The sequence below is a fragment of the Dermacentor andersoni genome, chromosome 2 (assembly GCF_023375885.2).
Source record: "Dermacentor andersoni chromosome 2, qqDerAnde1_hic_scaffold, whole genome shotgun sequence".
Taxonomy (NCBI): Eukaryota; Metazoa; Arthropoda; class Arachnida; order Ixodida; family Ixodidae; genus Dermacentor; species Dermacentor andersoni.
This window is the reverse complement of record NC_092815.1, coordinates 15,259,225-15,280,573: the sequence shown is the minus strand read 5'-3', so window position 1 is coordinate 15,280,573 and position 21,349 is coordinate 15,259,225. Positions and strand designations below refer to the sequence as shown.

Sequence of the window (21,349 nt, the reverse complement as noted above, 5' to 3'; positions counted from 1 at the left end):
ACTAGAAGGGAGAGAAACGCCGCACGTGACCCCCAATCCCTTCTTTCCTTCGCCGTTTCCTTGCGCATGCATTAGTTCGCTTACTTCCCTTCACTCCCCTCAGCCTTCGTTATTGTTATTATTATTATTATTATTATTATTATTATTATTATTATTATTATGGCAGGCATTGTTGGCATGTCTCTGCTCGGTTGTGGGGCCTTCAGTTCGTTGGTTTCGTTCGCGTGCTGCTGTAAGGTGCTTAACGCCTGCCTTAGTACTTTTCTCCCCCCCCCCTCCAACAGTAATCGAAACACTAAGCGAGCGGAGAATTTGAAAGGGCAAAGAACCCTGCATTTTCGGTCCTCGATATGTGGGCATAAATTGCAGTCTAGCTCTTCATCAAAACGTAAACGACACGCGAAGGAAAAACTCGATATGCCCGCGCCCCACCCTTTCTGTCTTTATCGCGTCACTCTGCCTCCAACGCACTTTTCGGCAACACGGCAGGCGTGTGTTGCGGCGTTCGCGCTTGGAATGTTTCGCCAGCGTTGCGAGGTTATGAATTATGCCGCATGTTTAAGCAAGCTTTCATTCCTTTTTCTTTCTTCCTTTCTTTCTTTCTTTCTTTCTTTCTTTCTTTCTTTCTTCTCATTTACCTAGCGGTGGCTGCTCGACAACCGGGCTCTTCCTGAAAAATGCCGCTTGCCGCATTTCTTTTCGAATTTGCATCTGTCAAGCATTGCTTGCCGACGAAAAAAGAAATTTTTCCCCCGGTTGGCGAGTAAGGAAAGGCATCGTTTGGTTGCAGGAAGCAGCATATGGCCCGTGGCGCATTCGTTCGAGTTCTGCTTCGCGCGTCGCGAATTTCCGCTGAGTACGCGCGGGGACGCACACCGTGTCGTCGTGGCTGGAGCGGTTTTAGAGGCAACCGCGTGAATTTAACAGACAAGCGGCGCGAAGGCCGGACTGAACCTGTCGGGGTCGCGGTTGACATATATATATATATATATATATATATATATATATATATATATATATATATATATATATATATATATATATACACCTCGAGATCGTTCTAACTAAAGTTTACTAATCTCTAATATCTTTACCGTCCTCGCTTACCGCGCTTGAGCACAGTGAAAGCTTTCCACATAGCCAGCGTTAAGTGTTATGAATCTTGTAGGTACGAGTACAAATCAAACTGCTAGCTCTCACGGCTCGGTGGTATCTTAGGCTTGGCTGTAGTAATAATGATATTAATAATAATAATACTTTATTGCGCAAAGTAAACTCATCTCTATTGCAGCGGCAAAAAGTCGCTCATACTCTGTCCTCGGGCGTGGGATGAGGCTAATTAAGCGTAGGCTTGTTTTACCATTTCTTGTTTTCAAGACTGAGAGCAAATGGGAAGGGCGGACGGGCGGCCTCGCGCGCTAGATTTCCGGCACGCTCTAGCTCAGCAGTTTATTATTATTATTTTTTTTATCATTCGGCTGTAACCAACAGGAGCAGCCGTTCGTGCACTTCCGGGCAACAAGCGAATTTATTTAGGTGGCTCAAAATCGGTGACAGATCGCGCTCCGCGATGGCCAAACTTGTCACTGGCCGTCGCCTGAATATCGCGTGCCCGTGTGATTTCCCCATATATAAGGAACCCCTCTTGATTTGTCTTAATCTTCGCACGTTTGTGCATTGGTAGAACACTATCTTCTATGTTAGAGGTAAACCCGTACATTTGGCGGAACACTTCGTTTTTTTCACCGCGCCTGTTACGTGTTTTAATTCGGCACTGTATAAGGGCTGTGTTTTATCAACGGGCAGATGGATGTACTTGAACAATTCATTGCACTGTGCTCGTTGTCAGCTTCGGATATTATAGCAATCTATATATATCACAGGGAAAATAGCTGCGCGCGCTAAATTCAATATTTCTCTTCGTTCGCAGTGGGACTATATATATATATATATATATATATATATATATATATATATATATATATATATATATATATATATATTGTAGGTGCTCAGTGTACAGTGGAATATAGCAAGCCGACGGAGCATATATTTGTGTTCTTTGCCCAAGCGAATTCTCCTGCGTTAACGGGAAGGCCGCGCTGAGCCCGAGCAGTCGCTTTACGGCGGCATCCGGACATCATGGTCAACGGCAGTATTTATGCCCGTGTTCTTTTGTCTCCAGAAACCCTTAGGTACCATTTTTCTGTCGCATGATTCATTCGGCCCGATTTGCCTGCATGAGCAGCGTGCAATGTATGTGCCTCATGCGGGTGTATGTAGTTGACCGCGAGTACCTCGTATACTATATATATTTAGATGGCGTGGGCGCCATGTGCATTCTTGAGACGCCATGTGCATTCCAGAATTGCTTTTAAATAGCGCGCGCAGTAGATCCTTGGTTGGTACCGATATCGGAATTTACGCGGCAAGTATATTGACGGAAAAGTTACAGGGACGTTTCGCTTCGTGAACGGGGGTGACGCGCAAGCGTAGGGGTGCTATATACAGCGCACACGACGGTGTCGGCTCTCGGTGCGCCTAGGCTGTCCGCATCGCAGGTCGTGTTCAAGACGGCGCTCGCGCGGCCGCGCCATACGCAGCAGCCGCCGGAGTAGAACGCCCCGTTGCAAGCATTCGCTTACTATCTAAATTACCTAGCATGGTGTCAGCGCGCACAGGCAAACATGAACACTTCACGCTCGATGACCGCGGATACTCGCTGTCAAAACGCTGACGTGAGGGATCGCGGCAGCAGCAGCGAGCGAAGTGACCTTTGTGCTGCCCGTCGCTTAAACGCAAACTGAGCGGGGAGAACACAGCGATCCGCAGTGGTTGCTCAGTAGCTATGGTGTTAGGCTGCTGAGCACAAGGTCGCAGGATCGTATCCCGGCCACGGCTGCCGCATTTTAATGGGTGCGAAATGCGAAAACACCAGTGTACTTAGGTGTTAGGTGCACGTTAAAGAACCCCAGGCGTGCCTCATAATCAGAAAGGGGTTTGGGCACGTAAAACCCCATAATATAATTTTTTTAGAACACAGCGCACGCAAAGCTGCGAGCCGTCGGCCTACCTAGACTGTGCCTCCAAAGCAGATTGCTTTCAAGATACAGCTCTCTCGCGCGCGGCTGCAGCACAACGCCACCCCTCCCTCCCCCGGTGCCATTCGCACGACGGAATACGGCGCGCTTCCTGCCCTTGCGCACGCGAGATTGAGCCGTCGGGCGTCCGCAACCACCCACGTGCACAGGGCGCGAGCGCACGATACGGCAATAGACAGTTTTAGTATAGCGTACATTAGAGACCTTTAGCTTGTACGCTATTCCGGTAAACGGGAGCGGTTTGGGCGGATTACCGGATGGTCGGGGCGTAAACGTGAGCGGTGAAGCCGCCTGGTGTTGTAGAGCTCAACCAGACAAACGCATAGCTAAAACTGCAGTAACTCACCGTATCCTGTTTCGCCACTCGTGCAAATTTTTGGCAGCGGCGTAATTGTGAACACGATTACGCCGCTGTCGAAAATTTACGCCAGCAGCTAAGCAGAATATAGTAATTAGCTCTGTGTTTGTGTGGTTGAGCTTTGCGCCACCAGCTGGCGCTACCAATCTGGCCGCTCACGTTGACGCCATCGCTAAACCGGAAAACCGCCCGCGCTTGCCCGAATACCGGACACGCTAAAAGTCTCTACTATCCCATTGCGTACGCTAAAAAATAGCAGATCGTCACTGCGCATGCGCTGAATGCTGAACGAAATAGCGGGTATAGCGGGAGTACGCAACGCAAACGAGTTAGCGTTAGCGTTTTTGCGTGGTTTGCGGAGTTTGCGGGAAACATGGCGGCTGTCCGGGCTGCCCGCTTCGAATTGAATTTGGCGTTGCTTTTGTAAAATGCACTTCGTTCGTAGCAAATGATTGTGTAAGCGGCTTTCGCTTAGTCTCAGGCCGCTTGGACGACAGAGTATTATGGATAACCTCGTTGTGTTTTCGAGATCGCTTATCGTTTCCAACGAGTCGAAGCCTAACGAAAGAAACGTTCGAGATGTCAGCGTCACCTATCGCTACACGCTGGAAATAGCCGCAACGACGGCATATGGCCTCTGAGATCCGAAGATATCGCCGGCCGACTAAAATTGTAGGAAACGTGCGCTGCTTAGCGTACGCTACACTTTGCGTATAGCGTACGCTATAAGTTGCGTACGCTAAACTAAAGCTATAGCTGGCCGGACGCAAAAGCTCGCAAGGGGATTGCTGACTTGCACGCATAGGAACCAGTAGTGTGCTACTCAGCGCCGCCATATGTGTAGCCAATACCGATTTAGTACAACTGTGTAGCCAATATCAGCCGCCACCAAGTCAAACCACCAGCCGGAGTCATATCTTCGGCAAGAGCGATATCGAAAAATGCGCTATCGTGGACACGCGAGAACGTCCCGCAAAGGCCACTGAGCCCGCAGCGGAGGCTACGCAGCTTTTGAAAAGCTGCGGGCGCACGCAAGATACCGTGCGTGCTCCTGTGTATTGCGCATGCGCACTGAGGCCTCCGCGGGTTAGCTGCGTACGCAAAGCTGCTGCGGACGCCTAACTAAAACTGTTTATTATCGGCTCACCTTCGCAAGCTTCAACTCGCACACACAGCGTACGGCGCGCAAGGACGATGTTTCACGAGACGAACCCGGTACGTATGCATCGCAAAGAAAACCTGTAGCAACTGCCAGACTGCGCAGAGGAGGTCAACCCAGCGTGCCTCCGCCTACCTTCCTCCTCCGCGACGCTTCGCCTCGTTTCTGCATCCCCACTTCGCTCAACGTTACCTACACATTCCTCTAGGTGGCGCATACTTTGCCGCGCGCTCAGCGAGCTTCTTAGTACTTTCCCTGGCGCGCTATTTTCTTTGACCTCCGGGCGCCTTCCTCGTTCGCTTTCTTCGCTCTCGGTTGCTTCGTTTGTTGTAGCTTTTACGAAAGGGCAGCTTTTGCGGAAGTCGCCGGCGGCGCGGCTTTTGCGTGATTCGTGCGGCACTTCGCATACCTGTCATCACGTGCTGGTCCGCGGGGGCCGAGTGTGTGTGTGTGCGCGCGCGCGCGCCCCTGATTTGCGTGCCTTGCCGTGCGTGTTCGTTGGTCCGCGCACGTTGCAGAGGCTTGCGTGCACGCTTCGCGGTTGCCCGATCGGAACGTGCTGCGTCGCGGCGTGTCGCCGCCGCCGTGCTCGCGAGTGCGTTGCGACGCGCGGCACGCAAGGCGCGCCCGCCGCCTGCGCAACGTGGTATGTGCACACACACTTCCTTTCCCCTTCCGTTTGCGGCTCGGGGTTCGCCCTTTAGTGTTCGTGCAGTGCGCGACCCGTTTCTGTTATCGCGCAATGCTTCTCCGATTATGAGCGAGGCCTCGTTCGGTCTCCTCGAGCTATCGTTGGGAGCGTGACAAATGCAGAGAGGACCTCGTAATGGAGGCGTCTTTCCTTTGGGCCGCTGATATGCGTGAAATTAAGGGGGAGAAAGTGGCGGTGGTATTTCAACAGCGACAACATCAACAGTCGAAACCGTTTTAGATTACACTCCTTAAAGAAAAAATAAAAATGGTCGTCATATTCAACTAAATACTAACGCATTACTTGTCCCAAAAAGCACTACCTTCTTAGTAAATGCAGGTAGTAAAATGATGGTTGGTACTTTTCACTACCTACTTAAGCTAGAAAAAGAAAACACTGACTTAGTACTAACTGAATATTATCTCGGTAGTGCAGTTACTAACGCAACTGAAGTATAATTCGCAACAATACAATGGGGCCTATTCGATTTATAAATGCCGCTTGCATTGTCGTGTGAAGTCGACGGTATTGTAAAAGTATAGAAAGTAAAATAATAAATATATATGTATAAAAAGGAAACCGTTTCCTTTCGCTATATATTAAGGTATATATACGTAATGTTTACCTGGGACATTAAGGCGCACTGTCTCCGGGTAAGAATGTACTACACATCTCCAACAAGCAACAATAAGTAAGAACACACAGAACGACAGAGGTTTGAGGAACTTCGAGTATTTATAGCCCTAGTTTGAGGGAGCACATGCTGCACCGGTGAGCACCTGTGTATTTGGTTAAATAATCAAAGCTTTGTGCACAAATTTCTTAAGCCTACTATGTGCATATATGTGCGCTACGACGTCGCACATAACCGTTAGTCCAACATAATGAACAACGCTACAGTTTATCTCAACTTTGCATAAGACTGTCACAATTACAGCTTAATAGGGCTCGACCAGACGAGGCTTAGTATTTACTTAGTAAAAACTACTAAGAAGTCTTTCTGGCTAGTAAAGGCAGCACTTAATAGCTTTATTAGCCGCTGGCTAGTAGAGAACCAGTCAGAAGGTAGTAAAATACCTCGTAATCGAGTAAACGCGTGCATTTGCTAGCTATTTACTAACTTTATTTTTAAGAGTGTACTGTAGCATTGGGAAATGAATTAATACATATCGTGACAGAATTGTCGGTTGTTGCGCGTGCTCGCGCGAGAAAAGCGAAGCGAGGGTGTTATAACCGCTCAGAGGTATTTATGTTATCATAGTGACGTTTTATTTATTTATTTTTGGTTATTAAGTGCGCAACTGATGTGAACAGGATGGCCATCTGACCGTATACACATTTACGTGTTTCCAGCTACTACAGCGGCGAGTGCATGGCCTTGGCAAACTCCGTACGAGGTGCATGTGGCTCGCTTCCTGTGAAACAGCCCTGTGCTGTCTATATCCCGAATGCTCCGCCACATCTTCGAATAGTTGGACACGTTGCCTGCTATAGTTGACTTGCTCCTTCTCGCACGCCGACCGCGCATGCGCCGTGCCCTCCGTCGCCCCCCGGGGCCGACCAGCCGCCCTTTGGCCGCCGGCGTGCCACCTGCCCCGACGAAAAGCTCTTGCCGCCTCGGCGAGGCTCGTCGAAGCGCGCGCGAAAGCGGTTGCTCGCGGGGCGCGGTCGAGTGACCCCGTTCTCGGAGGGCGCTTGCGCGCCGGCTCTACTTTCGATGGGTCGCTCAGGCGTGCGGCACGACAAGTCTATCGCTGTCCTCTGGGCCGCGTGTGTTTGTCTGTTAAAAAAAAAAAAGAGGGACGCTGCACGTCATGCTAAGCGCCAGTTTTTAATTTCGCGCCGAAACGCCGTCGCCGGCACATCAGTGTGACGTCACGAGTTTCAGGCTCTTCTTTTTCTTTTTTGTATTTTGGGCGTTGTTGGGCATCTGCGAACCTTGCTAAGTTCGGTCAGTGGCTCCTTTAGAATAAAGATCAGCCCATTTTTCCGATAAAAAAAGAAAACTAGGCCCGAGTAGAGTCGTCAAACCCTGTGACGTCAGTCACGGTGGGCTGGTGCGGTGACATTGAGGCGGCATCGCTAGCCCGTCTTTCCTTGCGAGTCTTGTGCTTTATCAAGCGCCCACTTACAATTAGAGTCGCGCTTCTCTATTTCTCTTCTTCCCTCGCTTGTTTCTTCTTGTTTTGGGGGATAGGGGACGGGGGGTTGTATTGTAGAAGCGTAATTTACTGATGCCCCTCAACCTACATTTATTTCTGTCTTTCTTTTTTTTAATGTGTCACTAACGGACTCTAAAAGAGCCGGCAAGAGCAGACGACTGCGTTGCCAATTGCTTTCTTTGCCGCTGTTCGCCGCCTTAAACTGCAATTTTTGAAAGAAAAAGAAAACATTCTTTTTGAAGCTTGGCCATATCTGCATTCGAATCTCGGTCAAACCATCGCGGTTGAGCCGAACTTTGGGATGAGACGAATATTGTAGTTCCGGCGTCAGAGTTCAAAGTCGGGATTTTTCGTGATCCTAAGGGATATCGCGCTGCTCACTTTAAACACAACTGACGGAACGAGCGCTATGTCTTACCCATTCTAGAGGTCCTCCGCGACAAAGTTGAGGGAAGAACGGTCCATAAATGCCATTCGTGACCTCAACCGAACGGATAGTCGCCAAAAAAAAAAAATAAAGGAACGTTACCTTCACTACGGAGCGGTGACTATTGTTTGTTATAGATGGTATGAATTAGGTTAATACGAATATTTCGAGAGGTCCAGAGAAATTCGTATGCCACGGAGATTGTAGACTGTGCTAATCTTTCTTCCGAGAAAATTCGTGGTAGTAGACTTATGTTTTGCATATTTAGATGGCCGGGCTTGAAGCCCACATATGACGCAACCACACCCCAAGAGGCGCCCATTGAAACCGAGCTGCTACTGTGGACCCTGAGCCCCGCCACACTCTTCTTCTACCCCGGAACCTGTTATAGTTTATTTTGCTTTCTATAAAAACGTACGTACGCACCCTCGCCCTTGCATTGAATTTGCCGGCAGCGCGCCGCGTCTTGTTGACGTCACTCTGAAGCTTGTCTATCTATACACGCATGTTGGACATGATAGCTGAACCGCAGCCTCTTCCGGCAAGTGTGGCCGCGTAACTTCATGGGCGTGCAATTATTATACGTCGCCTGGTGTTGCAAGCCTGCAGTGTATGTTCACCCCCCCCCCCCCCCCCCCCAATAATGTTTTTCCCTTGTCATTTTCCGTTCGCTTGGCGTGTTGTTTACCCGCCCCACTTTACCCGTAGTATACATAGGCGAAATAGTTTCGCGGAGAATGCTGCCTCGATCGTCAGTGGTTCATTATCTCCATCCTTGTTTTGAAGCAGGCGCATGACACGCATAGGCATGGGGGGGATGGACCGCGGTGGGCAGCCACTCGGGGCTTAAGCGCTGGGAGGAATGGGCGTTAATCGCGGTTGCGTCAGTTGGCGAGGGCGAGTAGACAACGCAAGTAAATGTAGACAATGGCGCGAACGAGATCTAGGCTAGCCTCGACGGCTTTTCTAGTTTTATTTACCAGACTTCGCTGACCATTGTGATCCAGGCAGGAGATATATTCGGTTTAGAATGAAGGTTTACCTCATCCCGACAGTACACGTACCTGTAATGTGAGGACAACGGGGGAACAGCCTGACTAGCCCCGCCATCCCCCTGGTTAACAAAGGCAGCAACGAAACGGACGGTGCAGGGGGCATCGTATTACCGTGTCTCCCTCGGTGACGGCCGGTCAGCGATTTTATGAAGGGTTGTCCGTGCCCGAGGCGTTGTTATGACTGCCAGCCCGTGTTGGACACACAACGCATGCCGTGCACTGCTTGCGAGGCCATTACTTCGTTGTCTGCTTTTCTCTGGTTTGCTGACAGCCGCCTCGATTTTGTGCGGATCACATTATATCATTGCACCTGGGAGTGCCCACACCCTCCGGGCTACTCCCCTATTGCTTCACCTTCTCCTGGGAGACTGCGCTGACCAGCTCAGACCCGCAAGAGCAGCGACGGCTGATCTGGCGGGCACGCGGAGTGGCGCGAGCCAATGGGGCCCTGAACTAAGGGCTCCACCCTGCGAGGAAGTCGCCCAAACTCATGATAAATAAATGTTTTCTCTCTCTCTCTCTCTCTCGTTGTAACTCAGCGTCTTTCGAATCCGTGTCAAGCGCCGACCGTACTTTTTATTGCGCATTATTAAAAACGGTTTTTATTGCGCATTAGTCTGCTGTCTTGAAAGGCTCCGAGACTCGCTTTCTCTCGGGCGACGGGTGCTTCTACTTTGAAGCAACCAAGTCGAATGCTGAGGTTAGCGATTCCTGTCAGTACAGTAAACGCGTCCTGATATAACGGTATACGGATTCCATCGAAATAGAATTGCACGGGCCTGCGAGACTATACGGCTGCCTGGACGGTACAACTCGTGGATACGCCATGCGCCGTGCGTCTCCCTTTGTCATCAACTGCATCGCTGATATAGGCCACGAGCGAGATAATCTTTAATGATCAAAGCATGATGACGTTGGGTGACAAGAAAAAAGCTTTCCGGCAATAAAACACTTTTTGTTTGAAAAAGAAATATATATATAGCAATCGTCAGACTAGGCGCTCCTATCATTTCCAGTATAGCGCATGTGTTCGGGCTGTAGATATACGTGTGCCGTTATCTGTGTTTCCTTTCTTTCCGTACTGACTACTCATTCACCTAACTGTTGCGGTCGAGAGAAGCGATTAGAGAGTTATAGCTCAGCGAGCCAGCGCAAATGCCACTGCGCATGTTGTACCGCGCACGCGCACTGGCGTCTACGTTGGCCCCCTGGCTCGCTGGCCTATAACTCTTATTTTTGTGAACGACTTCACAGAGTGCAGCCGCTTTTAGAGAAGTGTCGGCTTCCGGAAATTTATCTCGCAAGTGAAACTTTGGAAATGCGGAAACCGTAGAAAAGAAGTTGTACTTCTTAAAGGGACACTAAAGGTTACCAGAAACTCAAGTTAAAGTGGTAGAGCAATGTTCTAGAACGTCTAAGGCGTCAATATAATCGCGAACAGAGCTTTAGTAACCGAGAAATTGAGGTAAATGCATGACACGATTTGAGACCCCCCCAGCGACATTCCGGTACTAGCCCGATGACGAAAGCACTCCTCATAATTTGTGTTACTAATACTCAACTACTCGTATTAAAAATATCATTTCATTCGATTATAAGATGGAAAAAAATGCTACTTGTCTACGTCTATTCGATTCTAAGAAAAAATAACATTTTGACGTTACCCTTCAGTAATATGGGTGTTCGAAAGGTTTCGTTTTCGCTCGAGTCTGCGCGCTCGACTCTGCGCCGCGCACGCTTTGGAGTTTCAGTAGTTTCGTTATCGCGTCGTGCTGTGAGGGTTCTGCTGGCTCGCGAAACTTTCATTTGGAACAAGCAGCGAGAATGCCACGTCCATGTGATGTCGTGGGAAGCCCTCGTTGCTTTCCCGCTCCGGAGAGCCGGTGTCGAGGCCGCCGTCGTAGTACGCAACGACTCCGGCAGTGCGAGCCTTCAGCAGCAGGTCGCGCTCGTCGGTGCTCAAATCGCTGAAGTTGAGCCCACCATCGCGAGCCAATCTGTCGGTGTCAGGGTCCATTGCGACGAGCGTCGAAGTTTGCGTCATAGAATGAAGTACCAGCTTGTGGGCGTCTTGCGCTGGAGTTTGAGGTATAGTAGCGGCGCCTGGTGGCGGTGCGGGAAACGACATCTGGGTCGTGCCAGCTTGGGTCGTATTGAGCCCTGGCTGTGGCGAAGCACGTTTCTACGCCGAGTTTTGCGTCGATTCGCACTTTTTATGCCCTGTTGCGAGTGCGAAAAGGCTCGTCACTTCTCACAGACCACGCCGACCACGCTGCGAGCTCGCCGCAGCCTATGGTTTAACGAAAACAGACTCTCCGTGAGACGTAATGCTGGAAGCAGAAGAATCGGCGACGGTGTTCCGGAGAGACCTAGCTCAGCCTCGAAAAAGCGTCGCCGTCGTCACTTCTGCGTCGTGGGCTGCCATGAACAAGACGGCCTGAATCCCAACATCAGATTCTACCGTTTTCCTTCAAGGCCTCACGAAGTGGAGCGTCGGGCGCGCTGCATAGCTGCAGTTCGTCGCGCTGAGTAAGCGAAACCTCGTGCCATGCTGACTGCTTCGCCTGTCTTGAAGCTTGCTTGATTATCTGCGTTCAAAATTTCGGTCTTTTGCACCTACAGTACCGACAGCAGACCGACATAGCAGCAGGCATGGCTGGTAATTCACGATTCGAGACCCGGCCACAGCGACAATTAACAATTCGACCGATGCGAAGTGGTGAAGTGTGTGCAAATGAGCACAAATGGTCGGGCTCATTCGATGACAACTCACTACTACTCTACGAGCAGCACAGGTCAAGAGAGTTAAATGCGCTCATCCTTGATCTCAAGCCAGCACGTTGAGGCAGCGCAGCAAGGCAATATTGATTGCAGCACATCGATGTTCGAGCGCTGTCATTAAAAGCTACATCAAGCGAGCAGCGCACGAGCTCGCGCTGCAGCGCGATTCGCACGTACGTGCGAGCTCACATGCGTTGCATCAGTTTAGCGGCATGCAGTCAACAAAGATTGCAGGAGGCCCGCCGTTTGGCGGCATGTCGAAAGACCGCTGCCGTCGCGGCGCGTACGATCGTGCGCTCGAGCAGTTCCGTACACATGATGTCTGCTTATCGCTGTTGTGGATTCATTTATAGCACGCATTTCCTCGCGTTTGCGCGCCTGAATCTAGCAGCTAGCGTGCAAACCTTACCTGTAGTTCCACTTCGTACGCGACTCGCTTCACTTGCGATTGACACCGTGCTAAAACTTTGCCGCCTAATTCTTGAACGGCGTACACGTATTCGGCACTGCATAATTTCTTGCCTTTACGCAGCGTGCCACCCCTGAAAAAATCTTCGGCGCCCGATATACGCAGCAGGCCGTGCTACAACACAACCGAAAGTGGCGGGTCCATATTGTAAACGTGCTTTCCGAAGCAGACGACCGAGCTTGGTACGACCCATTTTAGGACAGAGGGCGCTTTTTAGCACCTTTCTCGCAGCGTCCCCTGGGCAATCTTTCGCTCTGCTGTCGGCTCTGTCTTGGCTCTGTTTCTGGCCGCGCGTTTGCGTTTTGCGCAGAAAAGCCGTAGCGCCGTCTGCGGACGCCGTTCTACTCACCGATGGCGCAACGTCACTATGAGACTATGATGTCAGTACTCCTCGATCGGAGGGCGGGCGATTTGAACTGCGCTAGAGGTACGCGGACGCTTCAGAACGCATTTTCTCTTAAAATAAGTCTCTCTTTGGCACGAAACAAGCGTTTCGAGGTTTCTGTGATGGTATTTCAACAGTCCACGTTGACTTAATAGTAACCTTTAGTGTCCCTTTAAGCACGCTAAGCGAAGTGGCACGCGTTACGCAACGTCTTGCTGCCTCCCTTCGTCTCTCTCTATCTCTTTCTCTCTCTGTCTCTCTCATGTCCTTCCGACTGCTGTCGATATCTTTCGGCTCCTCCTCATAACTTTCTTGAGTTCATTGCGATAAAACATGGCGACACCCTAGGTACACTCTGTGCCTCTGAAGAATCGCCACTGTCCGACCGGACTCCGCTTAGCATCGGCGGCTTGATTTGTCCCCCTTCCTTCGACCTTTCTTTCACGTCTTGGAGAGTTCGCACGGCCCGACATTGACCAGATGCTCGATGCCACCGAATTGCACTGTCGTCTTGGCTGCATGGCTGAAATCGTGTCCTTGTAAACGCGGTAGGTGGTGAGTGGGATGACGTTGTCGGGACCCCTCAGCCGGCTCGATCTGCACCTGTTCTCATATGCAAGCTATCGGAGTTGGTGCCAGTTCCTCGTGTGCGACAGTTAGGCAATTTTTCTCAGTGAAAGCGATGAATGCAAGTATAAGATATCGGCTGTGCCATAAGTGTCGCCAACATAGCGTCCACAAAATGCTCGAGCAGTTGCGATCGTCACTATTGTTCTTTTTCTGTCTGCGGTTCCTGCATTTTCCATCTGAAGCTCGCGACACGCGAGCGGAGTGTGTGGCTTTTTAGCAGTCTCCATAGTCCTTCATGCGCCGATCATTAATAGTTGCAGCATGCCGTATACGGGAAACACAGCTCGGTATGTTACTCGTGTGCACTCGTGACCGCGTGCAGGCCACATTGAACACGGGAATCATAGTTTATGGCTTCCTTGACACATGGAGCGGGATAGAGGTGCGCTGTGGTGGACGCGCAAGATATAAGTGTAACGCTATGCAGGAGTAGTTTTCGCATGCTTCGTTAAGAAGCGGGCATCTCTCCATAAACCGAACCGGCGTCATCATCATCATCATCATCATCATCATCATCATTATTATTATTATTATTATTATTATTATTATTATTATTATTATTATTATTATTATTATTATTATGTGCGTGCGTATGTTATAGCTTTGCGAATAACCCCACCCATGCGCTGCTGCCTTGGTGACATACCATTCAATCGCTGTACGGGATCGTTTGTGTGTAACGTACTCGTGATCGAGGCGCCGTGTCACCTTTAGATAATCCTGTACGGGAGTTATATGCAGTAACTCCAGTCACCTTTTTCCCTGTCATCTGTCGAAAAGTCGGTGAAACCGACCCGTCTGCGGCCTGCTTATCGTATTAGAGACAAAGTGCAGATAAGCGTTGCGGGGATACGGTGCACCTACCGAGGCCGCCTTTTCGATGGCTCACACCTTATCGTTTGCCGGCCAACAGCGCCTCGATTTGACTTCGGCAGGTTTCATGGTTGCCGTTGCTCCTCTTGTCATTTCTCTTTTTGCTGTCGATGCCTCTCCTTCGCAAGTGGACGTGTGCCCGCCACTTCATCGCGGCACAGAATAGGCGGCCCCCTCTTTTGTAAAGTGGCCTTACTCTTTTGTCCTTTCCTGTATGTGCGTGGGCAGCTTAGCCCGGCAGTAGCCCGCAGAGGCCGTTTAGGGCACAGTGGTTTCTTTGTCGGCGCGTGCCATTGCCACTTGATACGCGTCAAATCGCTGCCCGCTCTTCGTCGGAGATGGATTCCTTCGCCGAGCACGACGTGAGTTGCTGCAGCAGCGACAGCCGTCGCCGCGCCGACTGGCTGCGCCTCGTACTACGCCGTCGCATCGCGCAGCGCCATTGTTGTGGTCCATCGGCACCGGCCGTCGTCGGAGAGGAGGCCGTTTCCGAAGTGGTCGCGAGAGCCGAGGCTGCAGGTTGTAAAAACCTCAGCGCTGTGTCCGGCTTTCATTTCCTTTTCGCGCTGCTTGCGGCAAGACTGGAATGCCAACTCGCTCAGCAAACCAGCCTTTCTGAGCCTGTTGGGCACTCGTGCTTGTCGCTATGGTAATCGTGCGACCGGGCTATCAGCGCAACACGTTTCTGTGCGATTCGCGGTTTCGTAAACGTAAGCAAGCTTGTGTAAGAAAGTAAACCTATATCCGTGTAAGCCCCATCCCGATACGCTTTTTTGCCCATTTGCTTCTTGTTACCGTGAACAGTCAGTCATGCATAGGTGACGTTCGTGAGCGTCACACTTTAAAAGGTTTCGCACGTAGATATCGAAGCAAAGGCAGCGCTGTTTATTCCCACTGCGCACAAATAGCGGTGCATTGCAAAGAACGAAAAATTATAGCTCAATGATGAATACAAGGACGCAGACCCAATGTACAGGTCAGGTGCTGTTCTGTGCACAGCGACAGTGGTGAAAAAAAAAATCAGCGCAATAAAGACTTTGTTGCGCTATGATTTTTTTAAATCTTTGTCGTGAACCAACTCGCCCAAGTAAACGTATCGCCAAGCCGCATTGTACTTTGATGTTCTGATCTACGACAGCAGCACGCCACCTACTGCACGCGCGTTCTTTTTTTTCTAATCCTATTGTATCAATTAGATTTGAATGATTTCAGTGCGAATTTTTTTTTGTTGATCACGGTGTACCGTCAGTGATCGCTTTCGTTGACATGTGTGTGCTGCGCTCAACAGAGGCCGAACCGCAAACGCCTTGGCACTTTCGGTTCAGGTGCCTGCGGAATGCTTAAAATTATGTCGCTTAGGTTTGAATCCGCCCTCCTTTTCTCGCCACGTTATCGTCCGCTGCCCTGCTGAGGCAATGCCGTTGTCGTCTACTGAAGGATAACTCACTGGCGTGCTTTTTACTTTATTTGTTGCTCGAAAAAAAAATAATTGTTCGGGCCTGCAGCATCGCCCAGCTTGTACTTATTTTTTGTGCAATAGGCGGCGGACAGTACGTACTTCTGACCTATGTACCATGTCGAGTTATCGTTCACGCGTGCTTGGTTGCTCCGTGCAGTCGGTACTTATCGGGTTCGTCTACGGAATATTGGGGACTCTTTCATTGAAGGTCAAGAAATTGTACATGTGACATGTCACAGCGACAGGCGGCAACGCGCGTTAATTTGTGAGCTTCCTATTTCCACAGAGATGCAAAAAGGAAAAGGGGGGGGGGGGGGGGGGAGCGGGAAGGGGTTGTACTTAATATAGTTGTGGCGTGTCCTCCGCCTTCTGGTGACATTGTGGCAAGAGTTTGTGGATGTGTTTGATGCAAGCCAACTCAATACTTGGAGTGATTTTTCTGACATCGCTGCTATTCTGCTACCTTGCTTCGCAATCTTTTCTCTTTTTTTTTCATTGCTGCATTCAAGTTGTTTCAACCACTCTACACCAGTCACCAATCGCTCTTTGCTTCAAACACCACATCGTTTATTTAAAGGAAATGCAATCCATGGAATTTATCTCTCTCTCTCTCTCTGTTATAAGAGTACAACATTGTATTGTTTTTCGAAAATTTATGTGATCTCTATGTAACCGGCTGTCACGTTTTCTTTGCATTCTACTCTGTCTGTGTTACTCAATACTTTATTAGCCTGCTATTCCGTCGCCTTTTACAAATGTTGCTTTCTTTCTTTACTGCATTGTCTTTGTACTTTTGTTGTACTGTTGCTGCACATTATTGTCTCCATGGTTATTCTAACACCAAAAGCTTATCGCTACATTGATCGAAGTTGCGAGACTATACAGGGTGTCCCAACTATCATGCACCAAGATTTAAAAATATTTAAACGTCTCGTAGCTGAACAGAACCAATGTAATGTTGTTTGCCGTAGTTTGGATATACTCAGATGATTTATTCTGCATTCCGCATAATTAGGTAATCAGTCTTAATTAATTCATCATCTAAAATATTATAATTACATGAAGTATCAGTGAGAAAATTGTAGAGTAACCTGAAAAAATTGCCAATACAGCTTTCCGTTGCTCGATACGAGCTACATAAAAAAAAAAAAAAAAAAATCCGAGCGTGAAAGAAGCCGTCGAGAACGCGCGAAAATTTTGCGTGTATTGGCGGACTTCTTTCAGCTCGGAAAACCACTTTTATATAGCATTTATCGAGCAACAGAAAGCTGTATCTGGAGTTTTTCATGCTGCCCTACAATTTTATCATTGACACTTTTCATATACTTATAATATTTTAGATGTTGATGAATTAAGACTGACTATCTAATTATGCGGAATGCAGAATAAGACATCTGAGTATATCCAAGCTACGGCAAACAACTTGGTTCTGTCCAGCTACGTGGCATTTGCATATTTTTAAATCTTAGTGCGTGATAGTAGGGACACCCTGTATACGCCGGCTAAACACTGGCTTTTATTGAAGAGGGGAAAAGAAAGAAGCAAGAAGGCGGTTCTCTCTCCTTCCTCGACCGGTTTGTGCCTTCGCGCCAAATTGCGCGCATATCGACGTCGGTTTCTAAGTATTTTCGATACGACACGGGCTTTTCTGAAAGTTTTCCTCGCGATGCTCTGCGTCCGTTTGCAGTGACGCTGCCGTTGAAGCGCCGTCTCTCGTGCGTCTCAGCATTTCACATTCCGTGGTCACTTAAAGATCACGAACGGTCTGTGCTTTCTTCTTCTTTTTTTTTTTTAAATCTCTCGTTGTTGTTGTTTTTTTTTTTTTTTTCACTTCTGGCCTGTTTGTGGCTGTTTGAAACATGGCGCCATCTGTGACCTGTCCTTCATACTGGCATTCCGAGGAATAAAGAGGAATGGCGGAGTACAGTGTGTCGACCACACGCACGCATTGACAGCTTGCTGATTCTCGTTTAGTGCGTGTAATTCACCGGACTTTTTAAGACGCTAGCCTGGAGGCGACGATGACAACGTGTCCATTGTTAAGCAACGCTGCTGCGCTCTGTGCAACGCTGTAATCACAACGCGCGCACGGTAAGCGGGAAGGGAGAAAGCCGTCACGCGCGACTTTTGGCAGGCGCCAAACTGTCGTCGCGCAGCGCCGTGGTTCATTAGCGTGACGTCATCGCTTCTACGTCCTCCTCCTTGACGCCGTGTGTCTCGCGGCCGCCTCTAAGCGGAGAAGTCCCGTTGACATTCGGTCAGGTGCGCACTATGGCAAGCCTTTACGCTCTCTTGGGAGCGATGCAACGTGGCCGCCGTTTGTTTGGGCCTTTGCGCACCTCTCGATGGTGGCTCTCTCGCTCTCGTTTCGCGCATTGTCGATCCCGACCAGGACCGTGCTGCTACGGCTCGTAAGCCTCGGGCGCTTTTGCGCCGGTCCCTGCGGCAAGTCTCCTTCGGAAGGTCGCGCGTCGCTAGGGATAGATGAAAATGCGAGTTTCTTCCCTTTTCTGCTGCCGGCTTAGTTGCCGCAATTTTTTTTTTCTTTGGAGCGGGGACGGGAGGTAGATCAATGCGCGATATATGATGTGTTACTACGAGCGTAAAAGCTACCGCCACGGATTTCGAGACCTATAGCGCGGCATCTCCTCTGGAGGTACCTTTAACGACCACTCACAACTCCTGTGCGAGCAGACATATTGACGATGGACAGTTTACGGTGTCTGGAAATTTTGGGATGGTCAGGTCTGTGAACCATATTGTATCACATGCAGTCAGATAACAGCGAAAACTAGCTGTGTGGAAAGTTGTCAATTCGAGCGTTTCCTTTTTGTCGGGTGTAGTCTGTCGTGAGCAGTGCCCCAAGAAAACCTCCTGCTCGAATGCTTATATTGGCATCGTCGCGTATTCATATCGAGCGCTGTTACGTCGAGATTGCTGACTCCCCGGTCTGCTTTGTGTGCCTTGCAGAAGGTGGACCCGGAGCTGATCTTCACCAAACAGGAGCGGATCGGCAAGGGTTCGTTCGGCGAGGTGTTCAAGGGCTTGGACAACCGGACGCAGCAGGTGGTCGCCATCAAGATCATCGATCTGGAGGAGGCAGAGGACGAGATTGAGGACATCCAGCAGGAGATCATGGTGCTGTCGCAGTGCGACTCGCCATACGTGACGCGCTACTACGGCTCTTACCTGAAGGGCACCCGGCTGTGGATCATCATGGAGTACCTGGGTGGCGGCTCGGCCCTGGACCTGATGAAGGCGGGCCGCTTCGACGAGCTCCACATCGCCGTCATCCTGCGCGAGGTGCTCAAGGGGCTCGACTACCTGCACTGCGAGCGCAAGCTGCACCGCGACATCAAGGCTGCCAACGTGCTGCTCTCCGAAATGGGCGACGTCAAGCTGGCCGACTTCGGCGTCGCCGGCCAGCTGACCAACACCACGAGCAAGCGGAACACGTTCGTGGGCACGCCCTTCTGGATGGCGCCGGAGGTCATCAAGCAGTCGGCCTACGACTCCAAGGTGGGCCGCGTTGGCGGTGGGCCGCGTTATAGCGCTGAGGATTGTGCGAAACTCGGACGTTGTCCCCTCCAGGCGCTGCGCGCTCGATGATTGTTCACTGACGAAAGTAATGTTTGAATCGTATCGCCTACGTCTTGAGACACTACTGAGTGGACGTGTGCTGCAGTCTGAATAATGTTTGTAAAGTGTTTAATGTAACGAGTAACGAATTGGAAAATAGTCTGCTGCGTTTTGGTTCCGGTGCCAGCTAGCATGTATGTAGCGGGTTATCTTCCTTGTGTCCTTTTTTTTTCTTCAGTGCTTTCCATAAAGCATATTCTTAGTGTGGCTGAATAGGTGTTTTCCTAGTATGCTACTAGACATAAAATAGTCAACGTTCTATCTGATGTTCCAGTGAAGTACGCATTCTTTATGTTAAGCATGAGAAAACTCAATCAAGCATTTAAAATTGTTAATTCGTTTTGCTGCTGTACGCTTTTAAGTATTCTGAAGATGAGTGAAGTTCGGTGAAACTAAATTTTCAATGAACAAGAATTGTTTGGCGCTTGAAGTATTTATGCTATAGCTAGGCCTGCGTGCATGGTGGCGAGGAAACCACAGATGTGACGTGCACGTCGTCTGAGATCTTGCTTCGCCGAAGCTTCTATCAATTTTGCCGATATTAGGTAATTTACGAACATTATTTAGATTTACTTCACAGGCGACGTGCATGCAAGCGATGCGCTAATATCCTTGTGGGAATTCGCACGTTCGGCCGGCGTCGACCGGCGGAGATAAGTGTTCCTTCACTCACTGAGGCCATAGTGGCTTCTGTTTCAACTAAGCGATTCAATTAATCAAATGATCAGTGGCCTGCTTATGTGCAACCGCTGAAAGTTGAGGCGTTAGGGTGGCGGTGGGGGAGCCCTGTGTTTAAATGTTGAGAGTTTCGGACGTTTCCTTACAGCTGGCGAAAATTTGCTCTTGCCTGTTGTCCGTGCCGAGTCCGTTGTCGTAAATAATCATAGAAAAAAACCGTCTCCATTTGACCCTGTGAAAGTGCATGCACAGCGAAGCTGGGGCGGACGTTAGACAAGCAGTACCATCACAAGCGATGTACGTCACACGCGCGCGCGTACGTGTGCGGAAAAGCAGCATACATTCTCATTCTTCTAAGCCCTCCGCCAAGCGCAAGTGCCTTACTGAACTAATTGAAGTTTCCAGGGTACATTGCATCAGAAAATTACTAAAGTACGACTTACACAAAAGCTGACATGATAGCGTCGGATTGTAATTCGAATATGCGAGAAAACAATTCTCTCACGCGAAAACTCAGACAGAGCCCTTTTACAGCTGCCGCGGCGGCTAGGTGGCGGTACTGTTTTCAGGTGAGCACGAGCCCACGACAAATCCCGGTTAACTGAGGCTAACAGCTTCGCTGTAAAAAGCGTGCCCACTGCGTGCTGGAATGGCGACAGATGCGGGGAGATAGCGAGCTGTGTGGCGGCGCTTTTGGTTTGCCCGTGCTAGAGTCGCTGTGTGGGCTCCTCACTGAGCGGAGCCTATCCGTTAGCTCTAGCCCGTGCATCATGCTTGCTTCGCGTATCGATAGGAAGAAAATCGGCAAGACGTTCGAGCATGGAGAGCGATGGTATGTCCTCGGGCATTGCAACAGCGGCGAGGTCTGGCGTCCGTGTTCCTTTTAGTGGTGTTGCGTGCAGTATTAATATATCTCTGTTGCGCTCTGGTAAGAGCGGCTGGCCTTGCCCGTGGGTTCGTTCAAGCAATATTTTTTTCTTGCTTTTACTTTCGTATTCCTTCCGACCGCACGCATTCTAAACGACCGCTCGGTCAATAGCGCCTTCGAAAGTGATCGTATGCTACAGGTTTTCTTTTTTTATGCACGTAAACGATTTAGATTTAGTCAGTTTTTTTTTTCTATTGGTGAACGTATAGCACCACATATGCTACCAGCATCCCTTTGATGAACGTTCAGTAGTTTAGTAGTAGTAGTAGTGTAACACCTGGCACCATTTTCTCTTTCCATACAAGTTGCGTAAACCTTTCGGCAACTCCTCCAAGCCCTGACAGGCCGCAGTGCTTGAGGTGTCATGTACTGCGTATGAAACTTTCGATGCCTGACGGTTCTTTGAGGTCTTACATGGACGGCGATTTAAGTGCTCTTTTGTTCTAAGCGGTCGCGTGCGCACAAAGCTACCGCTTTGATCGCGGCGGCGCCGGAAGGGGGGAGGGGGGGCCTGCCGGATGTGTGCTTCTTGGCTGCCGCAACCGTTAATCACG

General features: G+C 49.8%; 1 protein-coding gene across 4 annotated transcripts in view; it reads left to right on the top strand.

The window, feature by feature from the left end:
• The window catches only part of GckIII (Germinal centre kinase III), a 173,313-nt gene that overhangs the window by 120,764 nt on the left and 31,200 nt on the right, over nucleotides 1–21,349 (top strand). For 3 of the 4 annotated variants that reach the window (XM_050190052.3, XM_055077505.2, XM_050190048.3), the window contains exon 2: nucleotides 18,521–19,069. In XM_050190052.3, the coding sequence (XP_050046009.1) occupies nucleotides 18,521–19,069 (549 nt within the window). Of the gene's footprint in view, nucleotides 1–14,146; nucleotides 14,454–18,520; nucleotides 19,070–21,349 lie in introns of those variants that run through there. The other variant, XM_050190051.3, reaches the window with a different exon arrangement.